Source organism: Apteryx mantelli, chromosome 9 (assembly GCF_036417845.1).
Source record: "Apteryx mantelli isolate bAptMan1 chromosome 9, bAptMan1.hap1, whole genome shotgun sequence".
NCBI lineage: Eukaryota > Metazoa > Chordata > Aves > Apterygiformes > Apterygidae > Apteryx > Apteryx mantelli.
In genome coordinates this window covers 19,948,398-19,973,840 of record NC_089986.1, presented here as the reverse complement: position 1 = coordinate 19,973,840, position 25,443 = coordinate 19,948,398, and the positions used below count along the sequence as shown (strand labels likewise).

The 25,443-nt window shown below is 40.7% G+C and overlaps 1 protein-coding gene across 1 annotated transcript in view; it reads right to left on the bottom strand.

Annotated features, from left to right (window-relative positions):
• SPHKAP (SPHK1 interactor, AKAP domain containing) overlaps positions 1-25,443 on the bottom strand; it is an 80,964-nt gene that overhangs the window by 30,391 nt on the left and 25,130 nt on the right. Inside the window, exon 3 of the mRNA XM_067301894.1 lies at positions 23,865-23,975. Coding sequence (XP_067157995.1) covers positions 23,865-23,975 — 111 coding nt within the window. The remainder of the gene's footprint in view (positions 1-23,864; positions 23,976-25,443) is intronic.

Sequence of the window (25,443 nt, the reverse complement as noted above, 5' to 3'; positions counted from 1 at the left end):
CTTCCGGCACAGTGCTATAACGGCAAAGAGCTGCTAGCAGCTTTTGGCAAGAGAAACAGCTCTTGACCAAGATGCTTGGTCTCTTTTCTCCCATGAAGCATGAGTCCTTCCAGCTTCCTCTTACGGAAGAGGTTGAAGTGAAAATCCACTATATTCCTCCACCAGCAGTACGTTCTCATAGGAGAATAGCTGTCCCATGCACCTAACTAATATAGCTACTCTTGCAAGTAAAGTGAGAGCCACAGTCTTGTGTTCCGTGCTGTAAAAGCCTGTGATCAGCACCTAAGCGTAAGTGCTGCAGGAGGTGTTTATCTCTTTCCATAATATCTAAATATATACATTATGTACAATCCTCCCAAATACATTTCAATATCTATTTTAAAAGAAAGGAAAGAAGAGACAAGACTTGAAAACTAGGACTATACAGAGATGGCTTAGGCAACTTTAATTCTACCTCCTTGCATGCCCACATTTATGCAGCATAGTGACTCTCTGGCTGATTCACTGAGCAGGAAGACTGCGAAAAGGCACAGAATTAGCAAGAAGCAAGAGAACAGTAAATCTGCCATTTTCTAACATTTGAATTCATGACTTTGCCAGCTAAAGGACACTCTTTACATGGTTTATTCCACTCTAATCTCTCAGTGGCAATAGGTGGATTACAGCCATGCAAAGACAGTATCAAAATGCTGCAGTGGTGGCAGAACAAAATTCAACAGGCACAAACCACTCCATTGCTGTCGCTCCACTACTGTATACAGATCTCTTTGCCAGCTATGGACTAGCTAGCCCAGGGTCACTAGCAGGCTGTGTTCGGTGCCGTGCACCTTAGCATAGGCTGAACACCTCCGTACTCATTTGGACTGGCAGGGAAATCCTGCAGAGCTCGCTGTGCTCTGCGCTGTCCTGGTTCAACTACTAGGGTGTAAATCTTGTCTGGGGATGAAGCTTATATGGGCTTTATGTCTCGGGTCTGCCCTATGCTCCTCTCTCCTGTCTTCTATCGCAGGACCAAGCCTATTTCGACATGCAAAGTGCCAGCTCTGACAGCCCAGGAGCAAGCTAGAGGAAATACCTGGTTTGGGACTGCACTGCAACCTGCCCATAAAACTCAACCTAGTGTCCTGCAAACAGAAGTGAAAAAGATAATTAGCGCCAGGAGAGATTGTGGGAGGAAAAAAAATCTCTGAGCAAGTGGTTCCTGGGTGTAAAAGGAGGGGGAAAAAAAACAAACAAAAATACCAAAAAACAGTTCATCTGTCTAAGCTTGAGGAGGTGCAGGATATAACTGTTTGCCCTAGGAAGGTGGAATAACTGCTCAGCCAGACAGTGTTTTTTATGTATAACCAGCTGATGAGGATGCAGCCCCCAGGGGCAAAGCACTGGAGGAGCGAGTGCATCTCCACGGCAGGACGGGCAAGTCAGAGCTGTGCTGTCCCTTCCGCCTTTGGCTTTCCCTGACGGCACTCGGCAGTTATTTTGTTCACTTTAAATGTCTCCTAGTTAGCATCTGCTATTGCCAGAAGTCCAGTAGTGGGAGTGGGATGGTATCCTGTGCGACAGGCGAGCTGGCTGTCTCCTCGCTGTCCTGGTTTGAGTGATGCAAGTATGACACTCTGGCAATGCGGCTTTTTAATTAGCTTATGACTACGCTTGTTTGTACCTTCCTTTGCTCCTTGTGACCAATGTGAGTAACATGCATCTTACATTAGTGCAGTGATTTTTATCATGATTGTTTAACATTATCCTTTGAGTAATTAAAGGCTGAGGGTTTATTTCCATGTTGTTTCCCCTCCCCATATGGGGAGGAATTGCTGGTTCTCAGGGTGTGTATTGTTTCTTAAATGCTATTGTGCTACTGAACACTAGCTCTCTTTTTTAAATGTAAAACTGTGAAGGTACGGTTTGCAAAAAGGGTTGTGAAATCTTACAGCAACTATGACTGTTTCAACAGTTGTTTTTATGAATTTAATGGAGTGTCTGACTTTATTCATTTCTGCTCTCAGGAGTAACTCTGTGATGTGCAGTTCTGGACTTCTGAACCCTCTTCTGATCTTAATTTCATCTATGCAAAGTAGAAAAAGAATATAGTTCCTCTAAATTTTTATTAGAGCAAAGTCAGGGTCTCCTGGCTTTAGAAAGATAGTTTAAATCACCATAATTTCCCCACAGCACAATAACCAAATATAGTTACTCCAAGTCATCACTCACTAGAATGGAAAGTGTCTATTTTGTAGAATGGTACAGCTGCATATTGGGTTCCCTTAGGAGCTGAAGTCAGCGAAAGCCCTAGGAAAAAAATATTGTTTTACTCCAGGCATCTTTGAGACAAAGCAAACTGTAGCCCACAGGAAATATCAAAGGAATGGCAATATGCCATATTTTCTCCCAAAATTTTCTGTAAGCTTTGTCTCTTTGAAAATGACCAGCGACATTTACATATTTTTGATTTATATAAGGATGGCATAAAATGCCTTTTCTAGCAGATTCTAACAATGCAGCCATCTGTCTTTTCCGTCTGTATGACAAGTTAATTTGTTTGATGGTTATCAAAATGCTGATCCACAAAGCTTCCAAAAAGAACCATGCATTTATTTTCACTCAAAATATTTCTGCCAATGTAAAGGTTAAATAAAAACACTCATAGTTCTTGTGATATATAGCTTGTCTGTAAAAAAATCTTAAATACTGATGTCACTGGCTGTCTTTAAACTTGCAGCTTCTTGAATCTTGTAATTACAATAGTGTTTCAACTACTGTTTATTTATTTATTTAGAAAGACAGGCAAAATAGCTGTAAAATGATGATTTCTAGATAAGCATTCTGGAATGTCGTATGAGAATACCCTCTAGTTAAACATTAATCAAACAATCTCATAATTTTGGGGATCCTAAGAACTTCTTTAGCATCTGAGGCTTGTAGGGCTTGCATGAATACCCAAAGGTGCTTGCTTGTGTGAATTTTCTGGGATGCTTGTGGCTTTGGTCAGTTCACTGCAATCTGTCACTAAAAGCTTTCATACCTGATGCCTGAGGCCAATATGACTACACCTCTTAGAAAAATTTTTACGATCTAATTATGTGCTGAAAGGCTGCTACCGGGTTTCACTGTGACTCAGTAAGGCTTTGGGAAGTTGAAGGCTCCCTTCATTGCTGCCTCAGAAATCTGAGGTCTTGGGCAAATTCAGTGACTTTGATGGAAGCCAAGGACTTGGTGACTAGCCAAATGAATACGCGCATGTCGGGTGTCAAACTTCACACATGACTCTGCACCCGTCAAGGCCAAAGGCAAAATCCAGTCTGGTATTTCTACCTTTTGCTTGTCTCTCACTAACACTGAAAGGTGTATGTTTCTGTGTTACCATTTGAATTTACAGATTGGGGTCAAAAGCAGGTTTTGCTGCAGAAAGAATAAAAAATACAGCTGCTGGTGTGTGACTATGTTAAGGCACGTACCTATAAAACCTTATGTCCACATTAGTCTTCTTAAGTTACTTTTTTGCTAAGCCTTATGCTTACTGATTTTCTTTCTTTCTGTATCCATTTAAATGTCAAGTGCAATCTTAGAGGACTAGACAATAGAATTGGGACAGTTAGCAAAGCTGAGAAATCTGATTTCAAGGCCACTCTGAGTAAAACATTGATAAATCTAAACCAATAAACCATTATTGATACCATCATTTAGCTTTATTTAAGTTAATCTTGTCTTTTTCCATTTCCTATATTTCAAGATTGTTGGCACAGAAAAACTATGGTTCCATCAGACCATTTCAGGGCATGTTATTTTTAAGGAGGATTTGTTCCTAAGCAAAATAATGAATATGGATCTGAGACCACTTTGTGTGTCACACAGAAACCAGCCCTGCTCCTTCTCCTGCTTCCCTTGACCTCTCTCGCAGCAGGGCAGGCCAGAGCCTGCCACCCAAATATTGCTGCAGCCTGAAATAGTATGTTGGTGACAGGGTTGTTCAGAAAGGCAAGGATAAAACTTAATGAAAATATTTTTAGACATTTCTAGGAAAAAGATTTCATGGAAATTGTTGAAACTTTCATTCTTTGGGTTTGTAACTTCTCAAAATGGTATGAAGTTTGAACTGTTGTAGTTAACTGTAGGCTAAACTGTTAAATAAATGCATCAAGGAACACAATGTTTAATGGTTTGGAAAAGCAACTTATTTAATAATGAAATTAAGGTGAAAGACTGAGCTGCAAGATTGCAGCTTCAAATTTCTAATTGTCTTGGCAGCCTCTGCCCAGGCCACTGTTCATAATCCAAGAAATTTAACTGCCCATAGTTATAAAGCCAAACAGATGCATTTCTTAATCTTATAAACAATTTAAGTGGGGAATTATTAGTCTTGGATATATGGAGAAAAGAATATTTATGGTACATTAGCAAATGAATGTTCAGATTTCTTGGACAGCTGAGTATTTGTCTATTTCTGTAGCTCTATTTGGTATAGTGTTGCTCTAATTACTAAAAAAATCAATTATTTTTCCCAAAGACATTTGTATGTCATGTAGAGGCAGAAAAAGATGATAAAAAAAAACCAAAAAAAACCCTTAAATCCATTCTCCTTATCCGCGCATGTCAAACAGTTCTATAGTGCACTACAGCCGTTTTCAGTGCTTGAGAGAAACAAAGTAAATGCTGTTAAGCCTAATTTAAAATTGCAAATGATTTTGCTAAACAAAGATGTCAAGTGAAAATATTCCATAGCAGTAACTATGGGAGAATGATTGGTCTCAAGTTCCAACCGTACCAGGTTTCTGGGGCGTATAACTGAGCAGGTATTACCAAGGCTTAAGTACATCAATCAGATAGATGGAAACAGTAAGTTTTGTGTTATACAACTGGATATGAGCTCTTAGATCAGAAACTAAAGCAGAAATATCTGGAAAAAGTGTGTTTTCTTTAACTGAGTGAGCCAGTTCTCACTTGCCTCTACTACTCAATAGTGTTTATCACTTCACAGCTCCTGGGGTGATATGCAATATGATATATTTCTCCCTTTCATAGTATAATGTCAGTGTGCATAATAGTTTAGCCTGTATTTCTCATTTTTATATTTTTTTTTGCGCAGTGGGGCAGGTCTGCTCCATATCGCTGCCCCCTGGACTTCGGTGCCTTCATTCTGCACTACACTGGGGAGAAAGGCATGAGGAGGTGGTCGTTCATAGTGCAGCAGACCAGCTCAGCAGCTCCAAGGTCTGCAAACCTAAACCAGAGAGCCCGATGGGGATATAATGTTTACCAGGGGTGTCCCACTGGCCAATACGTGTGGGGACTGAGAGTGCAGTGAGTAGGTGGCATAGCAAAACCTTTTGTGCTTACAGGAAATTAAGTAACACTGCTCAGCTCTTCAACTCAGTGGGCTCAAAAAAGAAAATAAACACATTCATTAACTGCAGGTTCTCATTCTGAAATCTCTAGGGGTGAGGGCACAGCCGCAGCAGCAGGGAGGGAGCATTGCTACTGTAAAGCTGTCAGAGCGTAAGTCCTGCCAAGACAGATGCTGCCTTGGTTCACGCGCAGGGTCCTGGCCAGGGCTTTACAGCTGCAGGCACATCACTTGATGCGGGGATGTGCGATACCTGCTCGTGCTAGTGAGGGATGTCGTGCCTCACGATAAATCTGTACTCAGTCTTCTGTGCAAAGGACTTCGGGACTGGGCTCACTGGATGAGAAAGCATTTGTCTCCAGAGTAAGAACAGGGCCTTTTCCTGCTAGGCAGAGTGATCCTTCTGTAGTAAAAGCATGCAATACAGTAAGTTCTCTCTCTTTTTGAGAAAATGGAAATGGGAACTGATTAAGGAAGGAAGTACACAGATGTGATGGTGGGCTTTGACTGAGCTCAGTCATATGATAAATATACATCAATCTATATTAATAAGAATCAGTCTTATAAGGTCTAATTGATCAGGATAACGCCCTGTACTTCTCCCTCTCCCCTTGAGCCCATCCTGACTTTAGTGCTTTTTCCTGCTCCCTGTGTCATAAGATTGCTAAATTTTTAAACCAAAATCATCATGTTTTCTCTGCTCTGAAAAAGAATGCCTCATCCTTCCCTTAACAGCACTTCCATCCAGCCCCCAAAAGATCCAGGTATAGCTAATCATTGTTACAAGCAACAGAAAATACAGCCTTATAATGGAAATAGTTTGGTGACAGTGTTCTTAGCTCCACGCACTTCAACGTCTATCAGAGTTACACTGTGGATATCTCTAGGTGAAGTTAAAGTACAAATAAAAAAGTTCACTTTGTGACTGAACCAGTGGGTTCTTTAGAGTACTTTTTTCACATAAAACAAACTCTTACAGTACAGCTAGTGGTTTCCACTGCAATTTAGAAGATAACATACCCCATTCTAAATGCTGAGGTCCCAACACATGGGATAGTCTCTAAATGCAGCAATCCCTTGATCCAGCCCTCAATCTAGTAACCTCCATTAGTACACTTACACAAAGGCCACTGAAGTTAAGACATGAACTATTAAGAAAACAGTAACATGAAAGCAGAAAAACAGAAATGACAGTGTCAGGCCTGTCAGAGTCAAGGATTATTCCAGAACTAGGAGTACTGCGCTTTGCTTTGTGTGTCCCCTCTGAACAGTATGTTCCAGATGAAGGGCTCATTGTCCAGCTTCACCAGCTCCATCTTTTACTGTCGGCTTTGTTCCTGCTGTGGCTCATCAATCTCTATTTTCTTCATTTCTGACTAAATAAATTTCTAAAATAAAGACAACATATGCTTGCCAACGGCTTCAGTAATTTTAAACTAAACCTTTAAGGACTGACCTCTGTTTCTGCTGAAGGAGACTTATGTAGCATCTATCTGCTCACACATGCGTTATGAATTCCAGGGCTGTTCTGCCCCAGCTGTTAGACAGGTTATAAATAGGTATAGCTCTGAAGCAGCAAGATTACTTGAAAAGAATGAAATATTACACGTTCTGATGAGATGCTCTGGAAAATGGTCAGATGAATTTCTGAATGGTTACGTGAGTGCTAGAATTAACAAAGCTTGCTTACCTACATATTAACATTTCAAAGCTAACTTTTTAACATCTTGAGGTGTAAGCTCTGACTGACACTTTTGCGTCAGTGAAGTGTTTATGAAGCTGTTGCCTTGTCTTGTTTCTCTGCTGTGCAGCAAGGCGCAAGTTCATGCTCAGCTGGTGCACTTTATAGTCTCCCAGCTCTACCCATTTTCATAATACCCACATGATCTTTTGTCTCTGGGATCTCTGTACTGTTGACAAATTAGGCAGAGATCAGTCAGCAAGTTCAAAATCTATTGCAGGGCCCACCTAGACTGCTTGTTCTCTTAAGCTATGACTCTATTGGAAATGAAGCTCTAATCTCCAGCACACAGAGTGGTAGATTAGCTTGGCATGTCAAGCATGTCAGAGAGCAGATCCTGCAAACTGCAGAGGAGTTGCAAGAAAATATTGGCGGGGCAGAAACGTCAGTTCCTCCATCTCCCTCTGTCAAGACTGGTTGGCAACAGTCTGTCTCCTGATCTGGGCTACCCACCCTCCAACCTTTGTTCTTCTCACCTGCTTCCCACAGACCATCAGGGCTTAAAATTTGGCCTGAAAAAAGCTGAAGCCCAATGCTCAACTTCTGCTGATGGTGTCTGTTGCTGTAGGAGGTTAGGTTTGACATGGCTCAGTCAAGTCATATGGCTCCTCTGCCTCTCTGTTTGAGCCTCTTGGAGCCATCAGGGGAGGCTCTGTTGCCAACTGTGTCCCCGAAAGGAGTGGGTCAGTAGGTCTCTGCTTCTGTAGAAATAGAGGTTTACTTTGGTGCTGCCCTCTTTCTCTCTGCCTATTTTTAGATGACTCCTTTGTGTAAGCATCCATTAAAAAAGAGCATCTTGTAGGATACCACCATCTCGGATCGCACAAATTTTTTTTGAAAATGAAATGAATCACCATCTTTACCATGCTTGCAAAATGTGTTGTTCAGTGACATTAGAAAGATTCACCAAGTCAGTTAATTTGACATCTTAAATACATGCTCTCAAAACCCTGAATGCCACTGCATAATTAGAAATGAAGGCATGATTGAACTTCGAAATTTTCTTTTTCCCCCCACTTCTCCTTTATTTGCTCTCCCCTCAGCTTGGATTTGCTCTTTCATCGCTCTCAGTTGAGCCTGAAATTATTACTGTTGGTAAACAGGCAACCAGAAACCATAATTATGGTTCTTTAGTGAGGCTGTAATCCAAGGTAGATAGTCTCTTGATTCTTAAAAAATATTTAATCAAGCTAATGTAAATCTAATTCAACCAGTCTGTCAAACTATTTTCATGCACACAAATCCGCAGCTGCTTTGGAACAGTGTTTTGCCTAACTACAGGTAGTTTTTGACAGATTTAGGACTTGCTCCAGTTGAAATTGAAGTCTGATCTATTGATTTCCAGAATCCAGTATGAAATAGTAAAGACAAACAGATAAATGGTTTTTCTCTCTTACAGCTTTCTTCGACCATCTTTCAAAAAAAAGGAAAAGGGAGCCTGGAAAGATTTATTTTTTATTTTCCCTAAATACTCCGTTTAAGAAGCAAGCTAGGAAATTGTTTAAATTGTTCATGATGCATAAAGTGGTTTCAACTGGGAGATCATTTTGGTGGATTTTACAACAATTCTTCCTAAATGTTTAGAAAAGTTACTTAGAAAAATATGACTGCCCCCATTGTTACATTGTTGGTTGAAAAGAAGGGGGAACATTTCACAGCTAAACATCTGCTGGCATTTGGAGCAGAGGGCCACCAGATCAGAATTATCAACGCCATCCCTAATCCCTGCGTGTGATGCAGAAGTACCTATAATTCTGCACACTCATCCATTCTCACAAGCTCTGTATTCCAAGAGCCAGACCACACATTTGCTGAAATCATGGATGCTTTTCTACTAAATTAAATAGCACCAGACAGAAATAAACATCCCTCCATCCAAGAGAGTCAGATTCTTAGCTTTATTAGTCCCATTTTTAAGCTCTGAAGATTTAAAAAGCTGAGGTGTTCAGTCCACATAGTTATATAAACACTTTTTCTCCAGCCAAATATAGAAACTGCATCAGAACAATGCCCTTGAACAGCAAACACTGTTAAATAAAGTAAGAATTTCCTAGCTTCCAATTTATCACATCTGAAATTACATATCTGGAAATTAAAAAGATGTTTCTGGTCTGAACTTTCTTTTTCTCCTAGACAGGGTTGTACTAGGACAACATTTGCTTTCCTCATGGGCTCCTTTAACCTGTAGCTCCAGAGTAGCTGTGCCCAGAGGACTGCTAGGCTCCTTGCTCTGCTTTCCATGGCTGAAAGCACCATCCCCAATTTGGGCTCGTATTATGATGCAACAGAAAAGGGCTCAGACGCTCCTACAGTCTTGATTAAAGTCAGGGTTTTTGCAGCTCCCAGCTTCTTTGCAGAAGAGCAAGAAGATGAGAAATCCTGGGATCCTTGGAAAAGGAGCTAGAAACCTTTGCCGGAGCCAGTTTCCTGCTATGCTATCAGGAGCGGTAATTTCAGAAACACTATGTGGTGGGATTCCAGTTTTCTGTTGTCTTCTGACTTATGCTGATACTTTTCAGAAAGTAAAACTTCCTACAGCCTACAAACCCTTGTCCTTGGTTTCGCATAGATGATGGCAGGTGTTTGTTAGTTAAGCTAAGAAAAAAACCATCATATGCTAACACTATGATGGTAAAATGGATGTTGTATGGATAGCTGTAGGTAATCTTTCAGTTCGAAGGGCACTTGAAAATATATTTTGTAAGAATAAGGTTCTAAGATCCAGAGTAAAATGGTTATGGCAAAACACTGCAGTGCAATGACGTGTAACTTGCAGTGGAAGTTAGGCTTCAAACTGTAAATGCTAAGAGGCTGGGACTGGTACCCAGATGTGCAAAGCTACTCAGAAGAGTTTCCAACCCTATCATGCGCTTCACTCTCCCACACTGTTATTGGGCGTGTGTTTATCTGTGTAAAAAACAACTGTCCATTTTGCCCCAAAGAAGCTTTCTTGTTGCAGCCAGCAGAAGATCGAACTGGAACAGAGGCAATTAGAATAGCTGCCTGAGGGCAGATGGGTTCACTCAGGCCCACTCACAAATTTCACTGCTGTTTAAAGATGTAACTGTGCAGTCACATGCACCCTAATGAAGAGGAAATGAATATTATTTGAAGTAGGAGTGTGTGTGTGTGGCTTTCTTGTGCATATAGATTCATAATGACTAATGCGCCATCCTCATTCAACTTCTTTTTATTTTCAAACTGTGCTTCTTTAAAGTATCTTAATGCAGAGGGTGAGGCTTGTGACACTCAGATTATAAAGCCTGTAAAGGAGAAGACACTCTCCTGTGGTTTCTGGACAGACAGATTCCAGCTGTTCATAAACTACCAACTTAAATTTGCTGAGTGTCAGGTGATATCCTATGGATAGGGTATGTTTTCGCCCCCTCCTTTCCTTTTTTTTCAGTTTGGTAATTTCTCTTATTTAGCCTCCTGTTGCTTCACCTCTGAAAAGCTTTGGGAAGCAGGCAGAATTTTGTTTCCTACCTTGCTATTGAGTTGGTGTGCTATCATAGGATGGAAGAAGGCAATCGTGTAATTTTCAAGTGTCTCCCTTTCCTGAGCATAAAGATAAATTCCTGGAGAAGAAGGATGTGTTAGAAGGACTGACTTCTCCTTTTTATACAGATATGACATTCTTGGCAGAAAGGAAATAAGGAAACTGAAAATTACCGATTGTTGCATATAAATTCTTTGCTTTTAGATCAGAACGTTTTTTCCCCCTCACTGACTAAATTTTGGTGACTCTTATTTTCCTCTGGCACTGGCTATAATCACTTCTATTTGGAGTCATTAATGGTTGTAACTAACATGCATAGCCCAGCCCTTTGGGAGATGGGAGACTGGGAATGGTATAAGGGGATCTGGCTCTCTCCTCCGCATTTGGTAGAATTTGGTCCTTAACATTTAAATGGTTAAAGAGGATCTTAAATTGAATATGTCTTATGAGGTGTTTGGAATAGCTTGATAGTAAATGACTCGGAATAAAAAAAGCATCCTCTGGAAGACAGAACTAATTATCCATTAAAATTTGGATGCAATGCCTGTCTCGCATTAATTTCCATGCTTGCCAAAAAGATTCTGGCAGAGAAACCAGCTGTAAAATGTAGAAGTAAAAACATTAGCTTGGAAGTACTAGAAGGGCCACGCAGCTGCTTGCAAAAGGATGTACACAAACGGAAATGCAAGGCAGCAGCACTACATAGGTGGGAGAATCTGCAAGCGGCAGCCCCAGCGTACAAAGAACCTCAGGTGCACCTTCTGTATTGTAGTCTCAATAACTTAAAAAGCTTCATGAAAGCTTCATGGCAGGGACTCCTGACCTATACCAGGATGCTTTCCTGACCTCATCAAAGTGAGATTAGATACTGCAAACCAGGAAAAAGTCCATCCTAATCAAATAAATAGGACCATGGCACTCTGCCAATAGTTTGTCTGCCCTTAACTTCAGCAGGATGCAGAGTACGTGGGAACACAGCAACGTGTGGCTCAGTCTGAGCAACCTGTAGCTGATTCTGAGCCCTCCTTCTGCCCCGCAATCCTTTGTATGATTACAGGATGACAATTTCCCTCTCCAGCTGTGAGTGGAGAAAGTCTTTTTCCACTTCCTCCCCTCTATTTTCATTAGGACAGCCACAAAAATCACATTATTCCTTTCAGACTGTAAAATCCAAGGGTGTCTTTCTGGCTAGTGTATATGTGCTATGAAAATAACAACCCATCTTATTTCTCTGCCACACTTTCTTAGTAAACACTTGCCATGACTTTGAGATGGACTTTTAGATTGTGGCTGAGGGAAGATAGGGTAATGACTTTTCAGCTAAAGTAGAAACAATATGTTGAACTCTACACCCTTTAATACCACGTAGGCATTATATGATTAGTTCAATTTGTGCTTCTTTCAGAGCTACTGTAGCTTTTGTACAGATGCAGAACATGGACTAAGTAATTTTGCCTCAGGACACGCCAGGTTAGTGGTGCTGGAATGAATGCTCACAGGTCTCTGGCATCCTTTGCTTAGCTCATCCTTGCACTGTGCTCAACTGTCATAGTTTCTCCATTAAGGAAACAAGACAGCAGACCTGTAGACATTTGTGAGTTTATTGCTCCTCTTGCCTATTAAAACTTTTAAGTGTCCCTAGTGACACCATCCCTCCACTGACACTTCTGTGCAGTTTGATGGGAGAGCTATATGGGACAGATCACCTATACCTGAAACACGTAGTACATGCAGATGTGAGTGTCTTCAGAAAGACAACATTGATCTGAAGGCTGAGCAACTTAAGCAACTCAGCAGCAGCTAAGTGGGCCTATACTATACTTTATCAATAGTGCTTAGTGCCAGCCCACAGCTCAAAGGCAGGAACAAAGTAGCAGAAGTCTCTGAGAACATGGCAACTCGTAAGTAAGGTTAGCCTCTTAAAAAATTTTCCTCTGCCCTCCCGGTAGGGCAAGCAGGAAAATGGGGCTGGGAAATAGCACTGTGGAAATGGAAGTGCCTGAGCATGTCTCCTCTTTTTTGCTCTAAACCCCCCTGTACCTTACTGTTTCGACACACAGGGTTCAGGAGGCTCGCTTATGTGAGAATCTGTCCTGTGAGCTGCACAATTGCTACCTATCATGCACATGGGGTTTACAACTGCTCTTTTTGCAAGCTGTAGTAGATTGTTTCCAAAAGCAGTCAACCCAGTATATACTACCTTCTGTGAGTAACTTAAAGTCACATAAGTAAGGTCCTGATGTGACTCCTAGCTGCTATGTCTCCCCAGCCCAACCACAAATCTTTTTTTTAGAGAACACTGTATGTTGTCAGAAGGATGTTATTATGCTGCTTCCAATGCGGCCTTTCTCCCTCCAGCATTTTTAGCAGGAAATATACCTGAAATTTAGTCCCAGTTACTCTTCAGAAGGTCTGCATCTCAAATGCCTTGATGAATTTATGGGCCTTGATATATTAGAGACTGTTCCTATTTTAATGGCCGGACTGCATTAATGAATCATCCAGAGTCATCTCTTCATAATTCACGGCTTCAGAAACAGCTGTGAATGTTTTCTTTCCATTAAGGCTTATTCCTTTGGGTTTGATGTAATTAATTGTCACTTATGACTTAAAGAAAATAAGCCAATAAATATTTATGTCACATGCACCATCTGCTTTCTCCGGTGCCCTGTATACACAATGTTTAACACATTTCTATATGCCTCACACTGTAAATCATGTTACAGGGAGCCTGTGGTTATGACAGCAGCAAGCAGTTATAGATGTGCGCTCTGGAGGCAGGACAAGGATCCCATTCCTTGAGAAAGGAGATCATGGAGGCACTGTGAATATGACAGTGTGAAATGCTGAAGGGGATACAGCTGCATTACCACGCTTGATCCTCCGGGTGTTAGACAACGCTATTTATAGCATTGTCAGCGTGAGGCTGGGCACCTGATTCTCTTATACAGAGATATCAAAAAACCTGCTGTATGAGAGTATCATTGAGGGACAGAAAAGCAGATGGAAGATCTAGACAGAAGATTAAAGAGTGTCCCAATCTAAAGTTGCAAAGGAAAGGAAAGCTCACTGTCACTATTCTTTCCCCACAGAATTCATAAGGTATTTTTTGATTACTATATAAAATATGTCTGTGACACTGAAAATGCAGAAGTACAACCCTCTAAAGGCATATTTAGTTTCTGCCTGAACATTAGCTCGCATATGAAGATATCTTTTCCTGAGTCAAATATGCTCAAGAGCAAAGAGAAACATATTTTACAAATTACACATGGAATCCTTTCTTCACAGAGGCCAGTACTCTTCTGAACTAGTGTTCAGTCTGCTTGCACTGGGCTCCATAAGACAGAGAGTAACTGGCGAAGAGGAGAGTTTCCTAATTTTCTGTGCAAGTCATAGGGGGGGTCTCTGGAAGGTATTATTCCTTATCAGGGCAGCATGAACACCCACACATGCCTGAGAAAGGGCTAAGACTCACTGCCACAATTTAGCCTGCAGCTGTTGATTCCTGCTCCTTGTCAGGATATAATTAAGGTATCGTCAAGCTGAATAGGAAGATGGGACTTAAAACTAAAAATACCTCTAGTAATTATGGCTTAGATCTGGAAAGCAACGTCTGGATTTTGATTTCTGAAAGAGACAATGCTCTTCTGGAAGATGCCTTAGTAACTACTGAGTGAAAGGTAAAATAAACACTCTTCCGTAATGCTCTGTCTATATGACAAACTGCTGAATGTGTGACTGCAGGGAGGGTAAATGTTTTAGAATGTAGGGTTGCCTATTTCATGCAGACAAATAGGCCTTTCCTATGTTTACTAGGAAATATTCATCTTCTCCAAACACAATAAAACAAAATAGTTGTTTTAACTATGATCGCTATTCAGAAAAGTATATTTAGGGATTTTTTTGAATGATGCCTGAAATCATACATACGTTTTTGATTAAAAAACAAACTCAAGCAAACAAAAAAGTTCCTTTGGAATTCAACAGCGCACTTCCGTACTTTGCTTATGGAGAGCCTTCCTGGCTACCACCAATCCTGGGAAGAAATAGCCTCCTTTCTGAACTCCTGTAAGATCTTTACCCTTCAATGAGGGCTATTCTTTGAGGACTCTGGAGAACACGCTGGAGATATGGGCACTGATTAAGAGGACAAAGTGTCCCAGTGCATAGATTTTCATTCCCTGACCTAGTGACTGCACTGTTATTAGCTAGTTACCTGGAAGTCACTCTAAATTCAAAGAAGCTGATGTAAAATATAAATATGTATATTTGTATGTAAACATCCAAAGATATGTAGTGTCAAATCTTTACCAAAAGACTTGGGTGAAGAAATGGATGAAAACCACTCTTAATCTACTTTGATTCAACTGGAAAGCGCTCTTTTTTTCCTCAAATACATCTTGTCAAGGAATCTCCCTTTCTGCATATGTTATCCTTCAGTTTGAATTAATTTGTGAGAGCTGTTTCCTGGATGTGTCTCTTCCATCCCTTGAATGAGTACTCAAGGGCGTCAATATGATTTAAGGACGAATTGGCCAGAAAAACTAATCTCTTAGTTTTGTAGTTACTTTTCGGGTAGTTTTTCTCTCTGACTTGACTTACTGCACATTTGTACAAGTGCCAGGGCAGCATAAAAGACGAAATAGCGGCTGGGGGAGGATGTGAGACCACAGAAGCCCTGATTCAACCAGCTTAAACTACTGTTTAATGGCATCTTTAACCTCCCTCTGGAATTTGTTTAAAAGCTGGATGGCTAAACTGCCATAAAATGGGCACTGCACAGGTATCTGCTTAGGATAGCCAAGCCAGGCAGTATCAAGGTAAGGAGTCAGTTCTGAAAACCCAGCTGCTGTGATGGCATAATGACATTCCTCAATATCTCAGTAACAGAGAGATCAATGAGCACATGATCCATAATTACAGCGCCTGTTTGCTTTCTCAGCAATCTGTTTGCTTTCTCACCACGGCAATAGTTGTGCCACCCTTTGACGCTAATAAGCGTTACTTCCTTTTCTTGAGATGCTCATGTCTGTCTCCCAGGCTGGGTATGTTCTCCCATACTTGATTAACCATCTAACAACCCCATGCCACAATTCTTGCTCTTCCTGTTCTTGTTGATGGATTAGGGTTCTTCCATAGCAGCATAAGCACCCGTGTTTGCTAGCTACTGTCCCCTCACCGTCCCTGCTTCCCTATTCACGTCTTCTTCCCCTCTCCTATGTGCTAAAACCAGCACTCATAAGACCTCAGACCAATGCAAATGGCAGGGGGTGGGACACTAGGAGCCAATGATTAAAGGAGCCTCAGAGAGTATTTTAATAACACTGAGTCCAACCTAACTTTGGGCTGCTATCCTCTCCCCCTTCCTCCAGTCTGGCCATGTATTCTTGCTGCTCACTTGGGCTGATCAAACTAATATATGACTGTGTGTGTCTATGCATATATCCTACATTATAAATATACTTTTATGGAGTTTTATGGTGTGAACACTTAGGAGTGTTGTTACAGAGTAGGAGTACTCACAAGTGGAGAAGACTTGAAGGAATTGCAGGATTATTTCAAGAATGTTTTAAATCTTTAAACCTTTTTTTGAAACTGTTTTCTCACCCATCTGCCTGCAAAGCCAGATTTTTTTCAGCTATAAGCCATAAAAAACATTTAAAAATGAGCTTTACAGCCCTTGACACATCCTGACTCTTTAAAAGCTGGTATCTTGTTATGCCAAAGAAATTAGTACTGTATTTTTTTTTTTTTTTAAATTGAAAAGCTGTGAATTTCCACCTTCCATATCGATCTCTGCCACTTAATGGTGTAAAGTTTCTGTTTCTAGTTCCCCAGGATACTTGACATAAAATTTTGCATCATTTACATAGAAGAAAGCTTTTCTGGTCCAGTCTGGAAATCCTATTACCCCTCACAAGGAAGAATACTGCTTGGGAAGGGAAGAGCATATTTTCTTAGAACAGTGGTTTTCAGGTGCAATTTTTGGTAGGCTGCCATGTAGTGGAAGGCCTGCTTCCCAGCCTCCATGCTGGGCATATGGAGAGGTAAAGGGCATGATGCTGCATTTCATGGGAGTCTGGGTTCATTTTGAGAGAAGATCCCTTTTCAGTGCAAATATCACTTCCAATGGCTTTTCTATCTGTTACTGATCGCTGGTCTGGGGCATGAAAATCCAGAGAATTTCTGGAAGTCTCACTGCATCTCTAAGTAAATGAATGCCAAATGTCTTACAGGATTATAATGCACCCACCTGTTTTGCATCCTACTTGCTTTCCAGATTGCCTTTTTCCTTAAAAATTCCTAAAAGATAAATTGAGATTTATCTATAGCAGCCTGGCAATACCACCTTAATCATGATGATGCTTATTGCACAGGCATTGATGGAAAAGGAAAATGTCAAGTCTGAGGATCTATTAAGACTCATAAATGACTTCTCTGTGGGCAGTAATAAGACTTTGTGCTTTAGGAGAGTCTCATACTAGAAGAAGAAACTGTAGGTCATCTGAGAAAGGAAGAATTTTAATTTCTCCACTTAACCATACGTGTTCAGCATTGGTGATTAAATAGCCTATGTCTTTGGAGGGAAACTAGGGACAGTGCAACTATCAGGTTTTTCTTTCTAAACAAGGTTTGTTTAAAAGCAGGTTCAAAGCTGGAAACATTTGATATAGGCCCAGTGAAAGAGACAGCTGGCAACAGTGGAGTGAGCAAAGATATGTATGCGTGAAATGATATCTGTTCACAGGTCTCTCTGTGGGGTAATAAGAATGTCACATTACAGATATTTTCATCACATTTGTAAGTCATTTTGTGCAGCTTATGAATGATTATTTCTCGTGAATCCATATATTTTATTCTATTATGTGGATTTTGATTAAATTCTCATTCAGTGTAAACAAACAAAACAAAGCTTCCATAATTAAACTACCTTTAAAATTTATATCATCTAATTATGACATTAGCACAAAATTATATATCCTAATCTGCAGCAGTAAATTGCTGCAAAACAATATCACCGTTAATTAAACTAGGTTTAATTTGATGTTTAGCAATTATTCAAATATTCTCTGAAGAGGAAAAAAGTTAGATGAACTGCTAGAGCATTCCACTATGTACGTTCATAACATCAGTCTAGAAGAAGAAGCTCTTTGAGGGAGTTTAACCTTTTTCAGCAGATGGCATGGCAAAATCTGATAGGTTCATCTTAAATACAAAAGGTAGTACACTTCAAGGCAGGGACATTTTGAAGAGAGCTAGTAAAATGCTTTATTCCAATACAGAAATGGAAACAAACAGCACTGCAGCCTAGGATTTACCTTCACTCTTTCCCACTGTGCCTTCACTTCAAGCTCTGAGAACCCTCCTTCAGTTGTTCCTTCCTGATTAGCTAACTCTGCTGAAAGTCTTCTAGAAACCCCTAATTACATAACACAGTTAGCCCTGTCCACCTGGACTAAATCCCAGTGTACCTCGTCTGATTTTGTAAATGGAAACACAAAGAACTCGGATAAAAAATTACTCCTTACTCATCCACAGAAAGCAGAAAAGGAAAGTTAGAACAAGACAATCTTTCAAACCCTGTTCACATCATGCTCACTCGTAATACATACAACACTTCTTTTGATAGACAACTCACCAACATATCAGAACTCTCCAATGGAGAAGAGGCACTGCACCTAGCTATTCTTTCTCCTTATGATTTCTACTGTCGATCCTTGATGACCATAGCCATTGGAGAGATTCTGGCTATCTACACCCAAAACCTTATTTGCTCACAAATACCTGAAGCAAAACAATAAGGTTAATGTCACCAGAATTATGTAACATAATCGGTCCATAAAGGAATACTAGGTCTCTTAAGTTGGATAAGAAGGGAAGAACAGTAAACAGAGGGGCAACAAAAGATCTAAGTGAAAAGACTGTGTGTATGAATAATAGACCAAGAGTTTTGAGATGGATTAGGAGAGAGATAAAGGTTTTTTATTGGTAGAAGCAAATGACAAAGCTTTTAAAGCAAATCTAATACACTAACAGCCATTTCCTTCTTGAAAGAAATTTGATGTCTACTGGGCTTTGAAGGACCTTTCACATTATGATCATTATATGGCTAGGGTCAAATTCTGCCTTGAGCACTGCACTAGATAAGCAGCTCTGCCAGCGCAGTAATACCAGAAAGCATACTAGCAGCGTAACCCTGGACCAGCTTGGCTTCTGCCTCTGGCTTAGGTAAGGTAAATACAGAACTGTGGGGGCCCTGAGGGGCAGCAAGAGGCTCCGATTGCCCTGCCCAGCCCCACTTCCACTCCCTTCCTGCACCAAAGCCCTGCTGGTGCAGGAGCTGCATTTAGGCTCAGGCCAAGGCCCCAGCGCTGCCTTTTGTGCCTTTGCGGCACCAGGGACTCACCAGGACGCAGTTACTGCCCTGCTCGGGGCTGCGGGACGGGGCTGCTGGCGGGGAGGCCACTGCCCTGCTGTGCCCTCGGCACCCAGCTCCCCTTCCCGAAGCGGCCGCCTGCCCCGCTGCTTCCCCACAGCAGCAGCCAGGCTATGTTAAAGGCAAGTTCCTCGGATAGTTCAGCTCCTCTGTTAGGGACAGCCTTTTAAATCCCCGGGAAACTGTTAACTTCTGCTCATCCAGAGATGGGGACACAGCAGGTGGAATAAACTAGCACCCACACTTACAGCATGTGCAATCCCTAAGGGCTTTTTCAGGGAAGCTGTGGACCCCCCAGTTTGCTAGCTATATAACTCTTTATAAGTAATGACCTGATTTCCATGTAGCACTATAAATACAATTCTCTGGAACAGGTCTTTGCAATGTGTCACAAAAGGGATATTTGTACCATATGATAGGCACTTCTGCTATTTCAGAAATGAGTATTGTTGCAGAAGTCACCCATTACTTAGGGATGGGTTTGGGGATTTTATGGTAACTATTATGAGCAGAATTGAAATTCTGCTTGTATTTCTGATTGACTAAGTCCTAGGAAAACAAAGGACAGAACTGTAATTTCAGTGCCTACAGTGCCTTTTAGTTGCACAAGTAATACAGATGCTCAAATAAAAGCCCCAACTGGAAAATGAAAAGCAGGTATAGGGAATTTGGTCCCCCATTTTACTTATGCCCATGATTCCAGTGCTGCTGACCATCAGCACTTGTAACAAGCTATCACCAGCAAGGAAGTTTAGTAGCAACATGCTAATGTTGGATTAAATATGGACACACCAGCAATTCTTTTATCATGACAGGGAAGCAGAATTTGAAATACTGAGTAGCGAACATATCATGTGAACACGCTCATATTTTCAGAGCCCAGGAGAAAATTTCCAGTGTAAGCAAATATGAAATATGGCTCCTCTGACACAATTAATTATTTTCATATCATAATGGCTATCTTTTCATTAGCCAGTTTGGAGATTAGTGGGCTATTACCTATATGAAAATGCCTTTTCTGCTTAAAAATTCTCCCTTTGGAAAAGCAATCTGTTATAATTTAGTTAAATGTTTAGTGTTTTAATAAATTAATGTTAGTATACTTGTGAGCATATGCAGGACAGCCATGAGTCTAATTTTATTTGTACTAAATGTGCTAATCTGTAATTGGATATAATGAATATAACATTTATGAAAGCTATGTTCATATGGTCCTGTTGCATTTATAGTTACAGTAAGACTAGACCCCTTATAACTACACATGAACTTTTCCAAACGAAAACTGAACACTTTATAACTAAATGTATTACCAGATGCCTTTGGAAAAGGCAGCCATTAATGATACAGTACCTTTGAGGATTTTTTATTCTTTTTACTTCTTCAAACCTAGTGGCAACTTTCAGAGGTGGTTGGATTAAAACATCTCTGGCACAATTGGTTAAGAGTAACTTACACAATATTCCCCATGATAAAGAGGGTAGACTATTTTCTGCTACAGGCAGTGTGGTTTCGCAGCTAACTGAGAAGCTGGGGAAACTATTCCATGTTCATGTCTTTCTCCCTCCTTATTCCTGGAGCCTCTAATAATTTAGTGTCAGTTATTGGTAAGGACACAGAATGAAATGCTTTGAAGTGTCTCAGTATGACTACTGAACTAACGCTTAATCCTTGCACAGCAGTAAGAATTTCTTGTTTCCTGGTCTGCTCATGTACTCAGCATGGCCAAATGCACCATTTAACTACCTGAGGTAGGTAGAGCAATTCTGGAAAAATCCTGAGTGTGCTTACACTCGTCCACATGTCAAGCCCGATGATTAATGTCGAAGTTTTTCAGTGTACTGCTTGTATCTAGGTTCCTACATTAGTCATGTAACTTTTCAGGCACACAAATTAAAATCCTGTCCTTTAATTTCACTAAGATTAAATCAATCCAGAATATGAACAAAACTTCAGTTTTACTCATAACTGTTATCCCAAAAGAATAACTTTCAGGAACAGACCAAGAACTAAGCTTTCAGGCCACCGAGTATCTTCTCTCTTGGTGTGAAGAGTGATGTTTCAAAATATAATTTAACCTCTTAGCTTCTAAATTAATGGCCTCTCTATATGATATTTTAATTTCATTGGATATATTATTGTACATTTCACCTATCTCATGAATACAAAATTGTTTCAACACAATTTCTTTTCTTCTATAGTGATTATAACTGTAAATTGCAGAGTCAACTAGGTACTAAAATTTTGCTTTGCAGATTGCAAAAAGTTTGTGTGTGTGTGTGTGTTGAGTTTGCACTATATTCAGAAAGCAGCACAAGGAAAGCTGATTGTCCTGTATGTACACTATGCAGGGAGTGAGAAAGCAATAGAAGATGACTTGGCAGATCTTGTTTCAAACCATATCTTAATATTTCTCCAATATAAGGAAGGGGCCTGTCAGGATTTTGTACTTTAGGATGGACATTAGGAACTGCGGGGCAGTTCCATGTCTTGGAAGCCTGTTGGGGTGCCTTTGCCCACCCCTCTGCCTAAAAGCAGAACTACATCCACATGTACACTACAATCATCTTGTTGCAGTAGCAAGAGCTGTCTTCTTAGGAAAGAGCTTTGTCTCGTTTATCTTTTCTTCGACAAATGGGAACTAAAAGACAACTATCACCTTGCATGACTTTGCCATGGAAAGTTGTGGGCATTCGGCACAAGTGAGATTCGGGTCATTGGCTGCAACCCCACATCTCAGAAACTCCTTTGGAAACTCAGATGAAAAGTCTTTTCGGTACTTCTGCCTCTCCTCCCACATCTGTAAAATGGTAGGAGTAATACTTATTTTCCCTACAGGGTGACTGACCAGGGCTAGATAAAACCTGATTTGCATTTTCAGATGAAAAAAATGTTTTAGGAGCAGTATTATGGTGGCTGGTGTGTATCAAGCAGTGGTCCTGGCTATTTTTAAATCAAATTTGAGTATAGTCTTTTCTGGGCAGCTCTGTCTTATTAGAGACAAATATTGAACTTTTCCCATTATGTTTGAAGAAACATGAAGAATAAAGTCAAAGCTCCAAATATAAAAAAAAGCAAGTACCTTATTAATTTCTATATTATTATTAATACTGTTCATTTGCTCTGAGAAAATAAGCCTTTTTTAGGATGTGAAATACTAAACCCAAGTGACTGTTGTAAATGTCTTTTGTATTAAAAGGAATTCTTCCCTATATCGAACAACACAGATACCACTAGATTACCCTGTTCTGGTTAAGAACCTATTCAATATACTGTTCAGGTGATAGCATTTCAGGTGTAATTGAAGAATGCTGTATTCTTCCAAATACTGTCACCTTTTCGCTTGGGAGAATACATGTAGAATCCTTGAAGACCAGGAAATTCCTCTTTATGTCTAGTTTTGGGAGTCTTGGAAATAGCACCACTAAATATTGCCCCTTAATATCTCCTTCCTCGTTCCACCCAGCATCATCCAAAATAGAGACACAGATGAGATATTTAGGGTCTCACCTTACACCTTGTGCAGTTGCTTACTAGTGCACTTTGGTTGTGTACTTTGTTGCTTCTATCCTGTGGAGACTGAGAGCCCAACGGACAGACTGACAGTGAGCCTCTCCCATCTTTGACCTGGTTCCTAGCTTTGACATGCTCTAAATCACATTTCCTGTGTTGTCCTTTCTGGACTGTCCTTGGTTCTTTGAGAGATGATTTTTCCCTGTGAATAACAGCAAGCGTAACAGGAGCCTAAGGGAGCTAGCTGAGCCTGCTGCTGGTGTGTGTGCTCCTTCCCCAGGCCTGGTGGAAGACACGACTTCTCTGCTCCCCGCTCTGCCTGTGCTAGCAGAGTGGTGAGAGTTGGGATTACACGGGGTATCACTGGTGCTGTTCTCGGCACCCTGCCTCACCCCCCAGGCAAGACACAAGCCTCCGCTCATTGCCGCTGTCAATTCAGTTCCTTGACAGCAGGCATCTGAGTTCACAAGCTACAGCTGAAATGTCCTTGAGGGACAGACTCTGTGAGAGCCCTCAGCTGGTCTTTAGGCTATGTGGGGCCTGAGTGGCACTGGAAACCTTTAGCCTGAGATAAAACTGCTCTTTTCTCAAATCCTTGTTGGCTCACTGGGGTCAGGGGGTAACAATCAAATGGGATTCCTAGTAAGGATCTGCTCTCCTGAGCCCATCCTCAGATAAAAAAACTATTACAATCGTAGCAAAGTACTGCCATCCAACTTCCTCTAGCTAGTGTGTAAAGCAATATAACAACTCCTATTTATTCATACACACTTTTAACCAAAAGCTATTAATTTAACTGCATTATAACCCACAATACTGAGATTTAAATTTCATTTCAAATATAAAATAATTCTGTTTGAGTTCTTCAGCAGCTTCTCCTCATCTAATATGGAAAGAGTTTTCTCTTTAATCGTATCTCTATGCCTTCAAGAACATTTAGCAGCCTTTTAAACATCTGCTCTTTCCAACCTGCCACTTAACCAGTTATGGTTTAGAATAATTTTCTCTTTGGCCTATTTTTCTCTCTTGTCAGTTGCAGACTATCAGCATAATAAAATATGGAGGGCCAAAGTCTGAAGGCTAAATGTGGGGAAACATCTGAAGTAATCTTTATTAATGTACTCTGTATAGAAAACTGTATGCATTTTTGCTTTGGGTGCTTGCTTTTAACATAAAGCTGGAAATTACGAAAACTATAGATAGACTAGTATAATTTCAGTGCCAGATAGTCACTGACTTTTTTTTAATTTAACATGTACTGTGATTGCCCCCACACCTACCCAAATAGCTCGCAATGGACTTTTCCCCAGAGGAGATTATAGTGAGTACTTACTGAGGCACAGTTGCTTTCTGACTTGTCTTCCAGAAAGCCAATTTGGCATGGTGTCCTCTGATTCTGCAGCCAGTAGTCTGTTGACTCTAGCAGACTGTTACTGCAGAGAATCTGTTAAAATAGTTAAAAATAGTTAAAATAATTTAAAAATTTACTTAGTCCTAATGTGCTCTGGGGGCCTGAACTCTACCATGGAGCTCAAAGGGAATCTTGCCTACAAATTTTGTTTGGGACAAGATTAGGACCCCTGTTCCTTTTGGACCTATCCAGTTAATGCAACTGGGATTCAAGTGATTTATATAACCCTTAAAGTATTAGTCAATGAACTGAAAGTCCTTGAACTGAAAGTCCTTCAAGATATTTGAAGGAAGATGCCTACCAAAACATTTGTATCGGAAAATATTGCCAGGAATTTTTTTCTGTGTTAAAGTGATAAATGCAGATGTTGGCAAAACTAATTATTTAATTATACCCCAGTGTACAAACTTGCAGCCTTTGTGATTTACTTTATCTCTTTCCACAACAGATCAGCTCTATTCATTCTGCTAGCAGCCTCATTTCCGGGGCTGCCTAGGCTACAGACTCTTTCTTCTTAAAGATACTTTTCTGCTTTCTGAGAAGTTGAAGGTAATTAAAGACCTGCTATAATGAGTACTGAGCTCAGTCAGTACCCTGAGACTAAAACTTTGAATTTTATCTCTCAGTGCTGTTGACTCAATCCTACCGCATAAGGACAAGCTTTGCCCAAACAAAAACGAAGTGGGGCTACTGGTATCTGCAGACCAGAAAGAGACAAAGCCAGTTCTGCAAGTCCAGTGCTCTAGATTGCACCGAATTCCTTATCTGCTGTCCCTCCCTTTTAATAAACAGACCTCCAATATGTTATTAAAACATACCTGCAGCAAGTTACTTTCTGAAAGGATTGTCTTTTTGAGCACGGCATGAGATTTCTCTGAAAAGCCTTCAAGTCTGAAAGCAACTCGTGCACCTGGACCGGCTGCGCCAAGCTATGACCAGGAGCTGCACCGCTGTGACTATGGAGCCAGAGTAAGGGTGCTCCTCTAATCACACAGTTTGTGGGGGCAGAAAGAGCCATTATATGTAAACAGGCAGACTTGTACTGCCTATTACAGGGCCACAGCAGAAAGATCCATAGCAAGTGGGGGGGACAGCTGGCAGCATGAGCAGTCAGTTTGCCCTTTCACTGAAACGGTAAAGACTGGACCAATTGACCCTAATTTTATTTAGGGAAGAAAGTGGAAGTGGGAGGTGTGGTGGTACCTTGGGTTTAATTTCTACACTATCAGACTGTGTTAACATTGAAAAGGTTGTTTATTTTAGCTGAGGATTCATTCTGTGTTTAATATGATACCAAGGATAAATAATTGAGGTTGGGGAGGAATGGGAGGAGGAGGAGGTATGCACATGCATAAGGTGAGGGAGCTCACTGCCCAGCAAACGGAGAGGGGCACTGACCTCCTGCAGGAACTGAGCTCTCTGTACAAAATGCCTGTCAGCCTAGTTTGCTCAGTTAGGTACTCGCATCATTCAGTTTAAGACACGTATTTCAGTTACCGTG